This window comes from Erythrolamprus reginae, chromosome 2 (assembly GCF_031021105.1).
Source record: "Erythrolamprus reginae isolate rEryReg1 chromosome 2, rEryReg1.hap1, whole genome shotgun sequence".
Classification (NCBI taxonomy): domain Eukaryota; kingdom Metazoa; phylum Chordata; class Lepidosauria; order Squamata; family Dipsadidae; genus Erythrolamprus; species Erythrolamprus reginae.
Genome location: NC_091951.1, coordinates 276,225,155 through 276,240,111, shown reverse-complemented (window position 1 = coordinate 276,240,111; position 14,957 = coordinate 276,225,155). Strand labels below are relative to the sequence as shown.

At 36.9% G+C, this 14,957-nt stretch overlaps 1 protein-coding gene across 2 annotated transcripts in view; it reads right to left on the bottom strand.

Annotated features, from left to right (window-relative positions):
• VPS13A (vacuolar protein sorting 13 homolog A) overlaps positions 1 to 14,957 on the bottom strand; it is a 134,636-nt gene that overhangs the window by 4,779 nt on the left and 114,900 nt on the right. Inside the window, exons 69-70 of one of the 2 annotated variants that reach the window (XM_070742706.1) lie at positions 4,674 to 4,759; positions 4,108 to 4,231 (exon numbers count right to left, since the gene is read on the bottom strand). In XM_070742706.1, coding sequence (XP_070598807.1) covers positions 4,108 to 4,231; positions 4,674 to 4,759 — 210 coding nt within the window. Of the gene's footprint in view, positions 1 to 4,107; positions 4,232 to 4,673; positions 4,760 to 12,803; positions 13,779 to 14,957 lie in introns of those variants that run through there. The other variant, XM_070742707.1, reaches the window with a different exon arrangement.

The following is a 14,957-nucleotide window of genomic DNA, read 5'->3' as shown; positions in this document are numbered from 1 at the left end:
GTATATTGTAAAATGATAGATTATGTACTATCTTATTTTTTTAATGTTTACATAATAACTACTTTTTTTTAAAAAAATCATCTGTCTGAAGTAGTGTAGGATTCCTGTCTAAGCAGGGGGTTGGACTAGAAGACCTCCAAGGTGCCTTCCCACTGTTATTCTATTCTAATTATCCAGGGGGTTGTGTAGTTATCAGTGGTATTAAAATAGGAGCTGTTAAAAAAAAACCAAATACAATTTCATATTGCTTCACATCTCAATATCCTTTTCGATCTAGTTTTTACGCCCATCGGTGAACGCAGGTCTGAACGAGCCCGTGGTATCCAAGTTAATTTCAAAGTACACTGCTCAAAAAAAAGTGAAGGGAACACTTAAACAACACAATATAAACTCCAAGTTGTCAATCAGCGTTGCTTCCTAAGTGGACAGTTTGATTTCACAGAAGTTTGATTTACTTGGAGTTATATTGTGTTGTTTAAGTGTTTCCTTTATTTTTTTGAACAGTGTAGATAGAGCAGGAGGTCTCCAATCTTGGCGACTTTAAGACTTGCGGACTTCAACTCCTAGAGTTCCTCAGCCAGCGAAGCTGCCTGGGGAACTCTGGGAGTTGAAGTCCGCAAGTCTTAAAGTCTCCAAAGTTGGAGACCCTCTGATAATACAGGGATTCTATCGTTGTATAAGTCAGTGTTTCCCAACCTTTTTTGAGCCGCGGCACATTATTCATATTTTCAAAATCCTGGGGAACATTGAAAGGGGGGGGGGCGGGCTAAAGAAAAGTTTGGACAAAAAAACCCTCTCTCTTTCTCCCTTTCGCTCTATTTCTCCCTCTTTCTCTCTTTTCCTTCCTTCCCTTCTTTCTCTCTCTCCATCCGTCTTTCTTTCTTCCTCTCTTTTTTGCTCTCTTTCTCTCTCCCTCCTTCCCTTCCTCTGTCTTTCTCTCTCCCTTGCTCTCTCTCTCTGTCTCTCTTGCTATCTCTTTCTTGCTTTTTCTCTCTCTCTTTCACTGTCTTGCTATATGTCTCTTTCTTTCTCTTTGCCTCTCTTGCTATCTCTCTTTCCTTCTCTTTCTCTCTCTCTCTGCCTCTCTTGCTATGTCTCTCTTTCTCTCTCTCTTTCTCTGCCTCTCTTGCTGTCTCTCTTTCTTGCTCTGTCTCTCTTTCTCTGCCTCTCCTGCTATGTCTCTCTTTCTCTCTCTCTCTGCCTCTCTTATATGTCTCTCTTTCTTTCTCTTTCTCTCTCTCTCTGCCTCTCTTGCTAAGTCTCTCTTTTTCTCTTGCTATGTCTCTCTTTCTTTTTCTCTCTCTCTGCCTCTCTTGCTATGTCTCTCTTTCTCTGCCTCTCTTGCTGTCTCTCTTTCTCTGCCTCTCTTGCTATGTCCCTCTTTCTCTCTCTCTCTCTTGCTATGTCTCTCTCTCTCTCTCTCTGTCTCTCTTGCTATGTCTCTCTTTCTTTCTCTTTCTCTCTCTCTCTGCCTCTCTTGCTAAGTCTCTCTTTTTCTCTTGCTATGTCTCTCTTTCTTTTTCTCTCTCTCTGCCTCTCTTGCTATGTCTCTCTTTCTCTCTCTGTCTCTCTTTCTCTGCCTCTCTTGCTATGTCTCTCTTTCTCTCTCTCTCTGCCTCTCTTATATGTCTCTCTTTCTCTCTCTCTTTCTCTGCCTCTTGCTGTCTCTCTTTCTTGCTCTGTCTCTCTTTCTCTGCCTCTCTTGCTATGTCTCTCTTTCTCTCTCTCTTGCTATGTCTCTCTTTCTCTCTCTCTCTTTTTCTCTTGCTATGTCTCTCTTTCTTTTTCTCTCTCTCTGCCTCTCTTGCTATGTCTCTCTTTCTTTTTCTCTCTCTCTGCCTCTCTTGCTATGTCTCTCTTTCTCTCTCTCTTTCTCTGCCTCTCTTGCTGTCTCTCTTTCTTGCTATGTCTCTCTTTCTCTCTCTCTCTGCCTCTCTTATATGTCTCTCTTTCTTTCTCTCTCTCTCTCAATTGACCGCCACGTCAGGGCTCCCGCTTGCAGTCAGCTGAGAGAGAGAGAGAGCTCTCCCTCTCGCCGCCGCCTGGAGCTCCCTCTCGCCGCCGTCATCTCCCTGCGACTGCCTGCGGCCGCTGCAGCCCCCCCCTCCCACCGGGCCACAAAGGACATTTGCCGCCGACGCCAGTGAACCTTCAGCTGGGCGGGGCGCTGCCGGTACTTCCCTCCTGGGGCTCCCGCTCGCAGCTGTCCCCCGGCTTCTGCTCGATGCCGCGGTTTTTGGCGCTGTCCTGCTGTGCCCCAAAGAAGGAAGGCGGGAAAAAGGTGAGAAGAATGGAGCTCTCCTCCTTCCTGCCTTCCGTCTTTGGGGCCCAGCAGGACAGCACCGAAAACCGTGGCATCGAGCAGGAGCCAGGGGACAGCTGCGAGCGGGAGCTCAGTGCAAGGAGCCGCTGAATGCGGGCCCCAATTTGCCCGGGGCCTGGTAGCGCGCTCCCTGTAGTACCCGTCTATCGGCGGCCCTGCAACAGACAAATGGTCAAAATAGGTAATGCCATATCTAATCGTGCTCCAGTTAACAGTGGTGTCCCACAAGGCAGTGTTTTAGGACCTACTCTCTTTATACTCTACATAAACGATCTCTGTGACAATATCACAAGCCATTGTGTTTTCTTTGCTGATGATGTTAAACTATTTAATACCACTGACAATACTTCTACCCTTCAAAGGGACCTTGACCATGTAGCTGAATGGTCTAACAACTGGCAACTTCAAATCTCTACCAACAAATGCTCCGTCCTACATATTGGTAAAAAGAATCCGAATACTAAATACATACTTGGTAAAACTGAACTAACAGAGGACCCTCACTCAGTCAAAGACCTTGGAATACCCATTTCCAATGACCTAAGTGCTAGAACCCACTGTAACAGCATTGCCAAAAAAGCATTAAGAATTATAAATCTAATCTTACATAGCTTCTTCTCTAGAAACACTGATTTATTATTTACTGCTTCTTTGCCAGACCAGAACTATTAGGTGCACATCCAGAAGAAAGAAATGATAAAAGAGACTATCGTCCAGCAAACAACTTTTTTATGGTACTGAGCAAGGAGGGAAGGCAACAAAAATGATTTGGGAGATGATAAAGATTTGCAAAGAAAGAGCGAATTGTAATCAACAGACAAAACAAATGAAACTCAAACTCATACATTTAAAATGATAACATGTCCTTTAATGGTTAAGTATTATTCATAGAAAAATTGCTTACTAATATAATACATATTTATATTATAAATATAATTATTTTAATGAATCAAACACCATACTTTTTGCTCCGTAAAATGCACTCCCCCTCCCAAGTAGAAATGGCTGCCTTTTATGGAGCAAATATGGGTGACAGGCAGCGGGGAATGGCAATCCCTGTCAACTGGAACAGCTGATCAGCAGTATTCCGGGAGGCTGAGCAGCTGCTGAGCAGCAAAGCCTCCAGTGTTCCCCAGTGGAGGCAGCAGACACACAGGCTGCAATGGTGGTGTTTCCAATCAGCCAGCCCGATGATTGGCAGGACTACGGGAGGCCAGCCTCTGCTCAGCTGTCTAACAAGGAGTGGAACCTTGACAAGCCAAGTGCTGGGGCTGCGATATGTGCTGAAGCTGACCAGGCTGTTTGCTGCTAGGATGCTAGCCAGATAAATACCAGATGGTGGTTGAACTGCCGAAGGTATGACCAGGCTGAGGGATGTGGTCCACTGGTGAAATTCAATTTTTTCCCCCTACAGGTCCTTTGAGGGTGGCTTGGTGGGGGTGGCAGGGGAAGGATACTGCAAAATCTCCATTCCCACCCAGTCCAGGGGAAGGATATTGCAAAATCTCCATTCCTACCCCACTCTGGGGGTAGCCAGAGGTGCTATTTGCTGGTTCTCCGAACTACTCAAAATTTCTGCTACCAGTTCTCCAGAACCTGTCAGAAGCTGCTGGATTTCAACCCTGATGTGGACCTCTGCTACAAAAGATGCTGGGAGGCAGAGAGATATTTTTATTTCTTGTTTTCCTCCTCTAAAGCTAGATGTGCGTTATGGTCAGGAGCATCATATGGAGCAAAAAATATTTTCATTTGTTTTGTTCCATCTCTACCATGCATAACTTTACCTTTGCTTCAATGCGCAACCTTCGTCCATCAACAATGAATGGATTCTTGGTAAATTCATCATAAGTGTACTGCCATTCACATGTTAATTGTCCAAACGTACCTCTTGTCACAAACAATATGCCACTGTATATGAATACAGGATAAATAATTAAAAGAAATGCCATCATACAACTTTTTAAAATAAGAAATGAAGCTTGATGGCAATCACAATTGCTGCACACTATTCATCTGTAACGTCAGGTCCTATCTACTGAATTTAATTCCAAATTCATGCTTTAAAAAATCAATTTTGTCCATTACAAAATTATTTTTACTCTAATATAAAATAAATTGAGTGCTAATTACAATCCAGATGTTCATAATAACTATAATTTTAATAGCTGAAAATCTGTTATTCATTTCATCACTTCCCTGTCCCAATCTTCCCTTTCTTTGGCGTAGAAGACTCAAAGACAAGAACTATCTTTCTACTCACATTTCTAAGATGTTCTGGGAACCATTTTGATTACAAAGTCACATAAATGCTTTGTTTAAAATAAAAAAAGTAATACTGGAGGAATCTTACCTTTTTGTAACCATTAGTAAATCTGTATTGTTAACCATTGCATGAGTAAAGTATCGCAGTTTTGCAAATCTTCCATTTTCAATATTCTAAAAGAAAAAAAAGTTGTACAGTTTCCTAGAATACAGCATCTGAATTTTGAGGAAGATTTCTATTGCATCAGATATTAAAACCTTATACAAATATGTATGAACTTCAAACCTTTAGTGCTCTGAATATCTATTATGAGGAAACAGCTCTCTCTTTACTAACTTTATTGATTGATTGATTGATTGATTGACTGACTGACTGATTGGATTTTTATCCTGCCCATCTCCGAGGACTCAGAACAGCTTTATCCTGCCTCTCCCTATCTCCGGCCCATTAAATCACATGTCACATAATTCTGAAACATCATGTGCAAAATGGCATTGTTTCAAAAATAATTAATGGGCTACCCTGAAACAATTGGAATACTTATAAGCTATATTTTTCAGGTTTATATGAATTTTAAACCAGTAAAAGGTATCTCCAATTAACACAAAATTATTGAGTCATTCCATGTGAAATGGACCAATTTTAAAGATCATCCCCACCCTACCATCTCAGATTTTGATGAAATTTGTCACATAATTTCTTTATGATATAAAACTATGCTGTGCAAAATTTTAGTTCAAAAGACTAAAAATTGGGAGTTCTAGGAGATCTCAAATAAGGTTTGCAAAATGCTGAGTCATCAAAAATGACATTTTGGGCCAACTTCTATAAGCTGTAAATGCGGCAGTTTCAGTAGTATGTTGGAGATATTTGGAGAACCTGCACACCTTGTAAGGCTTTATAAACTGGCAAACCCCCATGTACCTAGTCCTCTTACTTTTTCCATGGTTCAGGCTCAAACTTTTCCAAAAAATCCTGAAAAATGAATTTACAACAATCTTCAGGCTGCTGTAGTTTAAAACTACTTGGCCTTTCAGGTTGATTTTTCGCAGGTGTACTAAGTACACAGCTGCAATGAGGACTTCCAACTTGCAGCACTCTCCTTCAAGTTGTTGAAAAAATATAAGAGTTCAAAGTTGGTACTTAACGGGTTTTTGCCAGAATAGATAAAGAATAGACTCCATTCTTCTTTTGGGTAGGCTCTCATACCAAAGGAAACAAAAGCAAAATGAATGTTTTCATACCTTTGTTTCCAAAAGTACAGGTTTAAAAATCTAAATATTGATTTGTATTTAGGCTGAATAACTTAAGACATTAACATAGTTTGCTCATTATATTCAAGAATAATAATAAAAAAGAAACACCCTCTGTGTTGAGTATAATGCTGTCTCCTATTAAAGACTTCTACATACAAAGTTACTTTTTCTTATCAATGAATCATTATCCTTCTCTCAAGTCACACAGTAACCTGAGCTTAAAGATATATGCATCGTATAAAAATTGAATCACAGCAATGTATTCACATATAGCATATTTAAATTTTTGAAATGGTTAATAATTTTGATGTTTCTTTCAACAATTATAAACATTTAATTTTAGTATTTGTTTTGGTATTTATATATTCCTTTTACAACTAATCCACCAAAGAAAGTATTCTATTAAAATAAAATTCTACTTTTATAACACAGCAGTTGAATCAGGGAAAAGAAATGGCTATGAATAGTGAAAGGCATATGGCATGGTGAAAACATCAACACAAGGGCTGCAAGGAAAGCATCAACACATGCACAAACCTAGCAAAATAATTCAGAAAGCAAAAATGAAAAGATTTGATTTAATATTCTTGCTAGTGAGCTTCCAAAGAGGTCCTGTAGGTTTATCTTGAGATCTGGATAGATTCATAGTATAGTAAGAATTCTTGGCCCCAAACCATTTAGGAATTTAAAGCACAAAGACAGAGTTCTGAAAAGTTCCTGGCAATAGTAAACCTAATACAAAGTAGGTCAGATAAAACAAAGAGTTGTATTCTTCATAAATCAGAGCTTCTAACTCATCAAAAGACCTATATGTATGAATACAATAATCTAATCTAAACATAGCCAGATCATGAGTGACAGGAAACTGATTTTAATATATTAAGAAAAATGTCTAAGTTAACAAAATGGATGTATTAATATAATTATTACAGGTTGAATTCAACTCAAGGAGATTTTTCTTCAAAGTTCTCATTACAAATCTTTTGGAAATGTATATGCTGCTTTCTTCAAAGACTTGTCTTTTTACTGCCAGAGAAATGGACATTTGTAAGATTTTCTGCTTGAAAGATTCAAATAATTATAACTGCTTTTTATATTTTTTGACATAGCTTCATCTTTGTCCTGCAAATTTTGCAGCTAATTTTTTTTAGATATATGCTCTCTTTTATATTTTCAAACTGGTTTGAATGAATTGTAACTATATACTTAATATGGTGAACACCTGAACTATTGATGGGAGTTCTACAGTAGGTTATTATTTTTGTAAATAAAGATCTGTTTTAGCAAGCCCTCTCATCTTCTCCCCATTTGGCACTGAATGTATTGTAATTTATTTATTTATCTACAAATACACATATACATATAATGTAAAATTAATAAATTCAGAAATAATCTACCAATCTGGTATTATATATGTTCAATGTCCCCTTTGAAAATGAAAATCCAGCTGAAAAATTCCACTGTAGTGCTGTAAAATAAACAATTGCCCTGTGAAATTTAAAAAAATGTCCTGGTTCACGGGATAACATATTTTCCCTGAAGGAAACCATTTATCAATAAACAATTATGTTAATTTGTCAGATAGCTGCAAAAGGGATTCCTGTAAAGTTACCTGCTATGGCAGATCTCCAAATACGGTACACGCAGACCTCTGAAGTTAGTTGCTAGGACAATCAGATCACCAAAGAGGATTCGTAACTTGGTTTGCACTTGCCCCTTCATATGCATATAACTACGTATTTTCTTACAATTATAGTATATCCTTAAAGTTAGGAAGCTGTCTTTTTCTCATATTTTACAGTTAAATTTCTATCTTGTATTATAGCAGCTTTTTCTCAACACTGAATCTTTTGAAGCTCTATATGAATTGATAATAACATCAGACATAAAGGAAGTGTTAGCATCACTGTGGCCCATTTGTTTGTCCTCTCTCTTTGCATTGAATGGTTACACCAATTGGAAGCACTGAAAAAGTAGAAATCAATGCTTCTTTCTCTTAGTTTTGTCAAAGCTACTGTTAGCATAAGCAGTACAGTAAAAATTTATAGACTGAAGGCTCCCTCAGTTATATCCTTAGATAATATCAGTAAATACACCACAGCCCAGTTAAAAGCATAACAATCTTATACAATCCTAAGGGGAAATGTTATGAATATTATACATTTTGTGATTTACAGAATCCCATTATCTGCCTAGTTCCATCACTGCTGCTTTTAAAAATCTTAAGACCTCAGAGATATATAAAGACATATCCATTGTGCTTTAAAAGAAAACAATCAACCAGTATGTGAAATTCTTAATTTTTGGATTTTAAAGACTCCAAGCTATATTTCAACTTCAAAGATATCAAATATAGCAGTTTCCTACCTGTGGAGCCTTGGTGTTCTCTGAGTTTTGTTGTTTGCTTACAGACATTTCATTACCTGATTCAATGCTAGTGAGTGTCAGTTTGCTCCCTGTTTATATACAATAGCTTGCCTTGCTGGTGTGTGCGTGTAGGTATTCTCCTTAGCTGTTTCTTGATTAGAGTATTATTTTCCTAAGAATTGGTTTTCTTAAGTAAACCAAATACCCAGTAGTGCACGAAGAAAAAACAGAGGTCATCCACATCATACAGTGTGAATACTGCAACAGCCACTATGTAGGACAGGCAGGCAGAAAACTAGCATAATACATCCATGAACATCAAACAGCAGTCAGAAGACACCATAAAAACTCCTTAAACTCACAAAACATAGACAGACTCAACCATAGTTGCAATTGGCAAACTCTGAGCATTCTAGAACAAGCTAAATCTAAACACACTAGAAATTCCTGGAAGCCTGACATTCAGAAAAATCAGCAATCAATAAACACATAGAGATAAACTACGTTCACACACCATTCAAAGGGAATAAAAAAATGAAGAAGGGAACAAAAAGAAAAAAAACGCACATCCTCTGCAGCAGCAAATACAAACATAAGCAGGGATTAACACCAAACAAAGAAGCAAGCAAACAGAAAGCAATACTCTAATCAACTAATTTCCAAAAACAATATTGTAACTCCCCACTCCTAAATCATTGGCAGGGAAAGCTACTGTAGACCAGTGTTTCCCAACCTTGGCAACTTGAAGATATTTGGACTTCAATTCCCAGAATTCCCCAGCCAGCGGATGCTGGCTGGGGAATTCTGGGAGTTGAAGTCCAAATATCCTCAAGTTGCCAAGGTTGGGAAACACTGCTGTAGGCAATTGTTGAGTTATGACATGTCTCTTAGCTACTGTTCAAAGTTATGACATAACCCCCCCCCCCCCCAAGTACTTACAACAATCCTGAAGTTACAAAAAATGTTGCACCATCATGGCAGTTGTTCACATTTACATTGACAGTAGAGGCATTGCAACATTCACACTGCCTATTCCACCCACCCACCCCACTGGGTCTCTAGAGGCACTGGGCCTATGGAGATTTACTTACCTTGCAATGATCTAGCAAGTTATTGGTTCTTTTGTTCATCTCGGTGCATTTGTAGGGAACAAAGGCCTAAAGTAGTGCGAGATCATGTGAGATCAGTAGAGCAAGATTTTTAATGCCCTTTTCTCTACGAACTAAGGGCTGCATGAGATTCGTGGTAAAAGGCTTTGCAAATGGAGAAGACTCCCCTTAAGAACTGTAGCGTGAGATCATACAAGACCAGTTGCGTGAGATTTTCTGCTACTGATCTCGCGTGTTATTGAACGTTGTCATTGTGATCTGTAACGGTGCAAAAAGCATTTTATTGGAGACTGGGATGGCACAAAATGCATTTGCAAGCTGATGGGAGGCTTGAAGAAATGTGAATTCGCTGCCAAAAATCTCATCAGCTTGCAAATGATTTTTGTGCTGAGACTACAAGGAAACCATGGCAGAAAGGCTGGAGAAGAGCCAGCTCGCAAGATCTTCACAAGGTAATTGACCTGGCATGGCAGGATGGAGGGGGGGGGGGGGGGAGAAATTGTAGGGACCCCAGGGGAGAGAGCATGAGGTATCTCAGGCAGGGGAGGCCTTGGGTGATTTGAAGGAGATGTCCTGTTCCATCGCTAGGCCCTCCCATGGCTTTCCCCACCTTGAGATACCTCATCTGCACTTAACAACCTATGCATTCGATTAACAAATGTATGGGCGAAAGCAGGCAGTGATCCCATTCGTTTGACATGAATCACTCTAACAAATCATAGGGTTACGAATGTAACTGACTGGCTCCATTACATTCATAACTCGAGGACTACTTGTATATAAACAGAAAAATCAAAACCCCACACACAGTAGCAATGATGATGTTACCTGGTCAGGTAATGAAATGTCTGCAAGGAAGCAATCAAGCTCAAAGAGCACCAATAACTCTACAATTCAACCTTGATATATACAGTATTGTCTATACTTTATGTTTATTGGAGTTCCCAAAATTCTCCATTATATTGTTCTAACTTATTTTCACCTGTTCGTGGGAAGAAAGTTTTAAATACTATAATTCACTGAATTAATGTCACAATACTAGAAAACTCCAGCCATTAATGGATTTGAATTGTAAGCCGCCAAGAATCATTGATTGAGATGGACCACTATAAACATTGAATGAATGAAGGAATGAAGGAGTGAATGAATGAGTGATTCAGTTATAATCTGTGACCCAGTCATTTCCAAAGTTACCTAATGTGTGTAAATAGAAATCAAATCTAATTGACATAAAGGATTTAAGGAATAATAAATATGATGTGCTCTTAATGGATTCTTACTTTTGTAATATTTATAGAAAGTATCAAGAATTTTTTTTTTGCTCCCTGGGTAAACAATTTCTACTCTTATAGCTGATCTTAAGAAAATATTTATTCATTTATTTAAACATTTATTCAATATTTTAGTAGGATAAATAATTCTTGGATGATAAAGCCATAGAGTAAGTGGAGGCACCTATCCTACTTTTATTATTTACGGTACTTATGAATTCGTCAAAAAACATAGTTTATTTGTCCATATATCTAAAGTGAGATACAACTGTTTATTATCTACTGTTTGATAATAACAGATGTAATACAGAGATAAAGCTCTACTGTATAAAGTTGGCATTTCTTTTTTAAATGCCAAGTTTCTGAAAAGAATAAATTTTTTTCTGCAGTAACAAAAATTTCAGGATAGGTTTAAGAGAAAAAAATGATTTTTTAATAACCCTCTCTAGTAGTACATCCAGACTCCATTGTTTATCAATAAACCCAATATTTCAAGCAAAAAATATAGGCCATTTTGCTGGCTAAACTGAAAAATTATCCAAGATCAGTGAGTATATTGCAAATCCTCAGAGAGGGGAGACATATAAATCCAATTAAATAATAATAGTAATAATAGTACTACTACTACTACTACTACTACTACTAATAACAATAATAATAATTTAAAAATAGGATTATTGGAAACATTTTGACTGTACAGTGATACCTCGTCTTACGAACGCATCTTCACACAAACTTTTCGTGATAGGAACCCGGGGTTTACGATTTGTTTGCCTCGTCTTAAGAACCATTTCCGTCTTACAAACCCGAGCCCGCTCTCTTACTGCGCGTTCACTCTCTGACGGCCACAGGGATTTCCCTGCCTTGTGACTGTCAGCGCTGGGATTTCCCATGTGATTGCCGCCCCTGCCGGGATTCCATGGGGGGGGGGGGGGTAGAGCCGCACCTGAACGTGGAGGCGGCTTAGGAGCCGCCGCCTGCTCAGAGGAAAAGCCGCTGCGGCCACCGTTTACTTCGGAGCCTCGCCGGGCTCCAAAGCGGCACAAAGCTCTCCCCGCCTCCTCTGCGGTCGGGAGGCTCCAAGGGGAGGACAACCATGTTCGGGCGGTGGAGTGCTCCTCACCCACCTCTGCCCACCTGCCGCTGCCCCCCACATGCTCGCCCGTCCTATCCGCCCCTGTCTCTGGCTTTCTCCTCCTCCTCCTCCTGTGGCCACCTTCCCCAAGGAGCCTCCCGGCGGCAGAGGAGGCGGGGATAGCTTTGCGCCACTTCAGAGCCCGGCGCAGCTCCGAAGAAAACAGTGGCCGCAGCAGCGGTGGCTGCTGCAACTTCTCCTCCTCTTTCTCCTCCACCTCCTGCGGCCACCTCCCCCAAGGAGCCCAAGGTATTACTGTATTCTCAAACACACTATCCCAAAAATAATCCATAATGTTCTTTTCCTATTTTCTAATAAAAAATAAGCTTCGTGGTTATATCTTTTAAGACTATTTTTCGTAATATATATATTCATGTGTATGTGTGTGTGTGTATGCATGCATGCATGTAAAAGGAACTAATAAACCACCAAATTTAAATCTATTACTGTATGTAATTCCATAATGGTCCTTGGATCATCATCTCAGTGGAAACAGAAAGAGCCATATATAAACTTCTACACATACAGCAACAATAAGAATACCACCACCACCACCAATTTACAGTAGATCTTCTACGTTTCGGAAACTTTAGCTACCAAGATCAAGTTTAAAATGGAGTGGATTTCTTATTCTAAATCCTTTAGAAGCATATCACTGAATAGACCCTATGTAGAATTATTAAAATAATCTTTGAATATTCTTAATTTTCTTCTGTGGGAAAGAAGCAAATTTGCAAATGGAAAATTGGCTTATAAGTAATCTAGTTTTTACTGAATGGCCATCCAAATATTTCAAATTTGTATTATTTCTGTGTATATTTTAATTCAGGTCATTACTAGAGTTTCGTTTTAATCAAAGAAATAAAAGACTTCTATTCAATCTACATTTAATAAGGTAGTTTAAAATAAATGAAAATATAAAAGCAAAAAATATGATAAACTAACTCTCTAAGGATGAAAATATGTAAAATATAAAGGTATCCTTATAAATAAATCAATTTTGATATATGAAACTTTTCCATTAAAAATTTAGAAGGCTACGAAAAATGGTGTGAAATTTTGAACAGAAGAAATCAATCTTTTCTTATATAGACTTATTTATTGTTATTACAGAATAAAGACAATATACCTAAAAAGAATATAAGACAATATTAACATCCACAATGTATGTGAGAACACAAGACACTGTATTCATATATAAAAGGATTTTTTTCTAAAAAACGTACAAATGATTTAAAACATCAAATTAAAATAAAGGAATGGAAAATACAAGTACTTTAACAAAGACTACATAATCTTCTGACAATATTTTCAATTAAATAATTATCACAAGATTATGGTCAATGTCAAACAATGTTTCAATGTGACAACTGAAATATAGACAAGTTAAATAACAAATTCTTTTAATTTATGTTGTTGATTAGAATATATTTTAAAATTTACATGTAAAACACAATTTTATAACAATTATTGATTTTTTTTTCTGGCAGTCTCATAAAAGAAATATAACATTCAGCTATTGCAATTCAACAAGTAAGGCATACATTATTGTCCTAACTGTTATCATCATCATTAATATCATCATCATCATCATCATCACTACCACTAATATGGCACAATGTCCATTTCCTGTAGGCCTGTCTTTTCTGTAAGCATGAGTAAGAGAAGAAAGAAGCAGAAGAGTTAGTTGATGCTAGTCCATTAGGGTTGAAATTTTAAATGCAAGAGAATGAAAGAATAAAATTAAAGATGAGATGTAGCATGCAGAAGAAAAATATTAATCACTGTGAGTATGTTAATCCTGTATTTCAACCTCATATTCAACCAACCATTTAAAGATGTCCTATGATTTTTTTTTTATTTAAAAAGCACAAGATAATTGGCTCATGGCTATGTAAGGTAAAATAATTTTAATTTTGTATATCAGTGAACTTATAAATTATATAACTAAAACATAAAACGGAAAACCTTGAAAAAAGTTAACTTGTGATCCAAACAGCTTTGTTCTTGTTTTCAATAGTTTTCTTTCCTTTCTTGGAATGTAATGTAACTCCCTGGAGTAAAATTTGTAAATAAATTGGAACATACTATAATTGCAATTCATGAATACTTTCTAACGGACTGTACACTAACATTTCTAGCCAAATTTGCAGATTTAGGCAGCAGGATGTGAAATAAGTAATTATGTTATCTTGCTGAACTAGAATTCAAGGAAAAGTAGAGCAACTGCTTGGCTGGCAGTCAAGGTGTTTTTATTTTTATTGATACTGATATGAGGCTTTAACTTCAAAGCTTCAGCTCAGGTCAAATTTCTACAATTTTGAATCTACCCGATCTGGTCATTATGCTATTTAAAAGTTATACTTACTATTCTAACTTATATATAATTTAAAAAGTAAACAGTTATTATACCCATAGTATGACATATTTCTTTCCTCATTATGAAGACAACCTCAACAAGATATTGAAAATAACTGACAAGATTCATTTCATATGTTATAGTATAAATGCCTCCTTATTTTTTTTCTGAATTTTATAAGCAATAATTACTATTCCAAAGTACAATTACTATTACTACCTTTTGTAACATTTATTACAAATTTTAAAATTTAAAAAGTATAACAAGTACATTTGGTTAAATGCATTAAGTTTACTTTAAAAATTATCTATTATTGTTTCTTGTTTTGCAAAAGGCCAGTGTTTTAAATTTAAAGCCTTGGAAAAATATTTCTAATAAGAGTTTTTTATTTTAACCATCACCACAAAACATTTTATTTATAGTCCTGCATATATACATATTTAAATAAATTATTGCTAGTTTGACTAATACTGTATTTTTTATTCACCAATAGAACCAATAGAAATGGAATTTATAAAATCATTTCATTAAAAACGGATTTCTAAATCAGTCCTTTTGAAAACAGAAAATGTAAAAAATGTAAGAAAAATAGATTTATAAAGCTAAACTTAGCATTTGAAAAATTCTTCTAAGTTACTATAAATTTAACACCATCTCGAAATTAAAAATTCTATTTAAAATATGTAAAATAAAACAAAACTTTAAGTTTGTTCAAAATGAGATTTTAGGTGTTCAGATGCATATTGAAATTATGTTTATAACTTATATTAACTCCATTTCTAAATGTGTAGATATATTTTCATATATTAGATTTAATATATTAACTTAAAAATAAATATTCTAAATTGAATTAAAATAGCAAAGACTACATTTC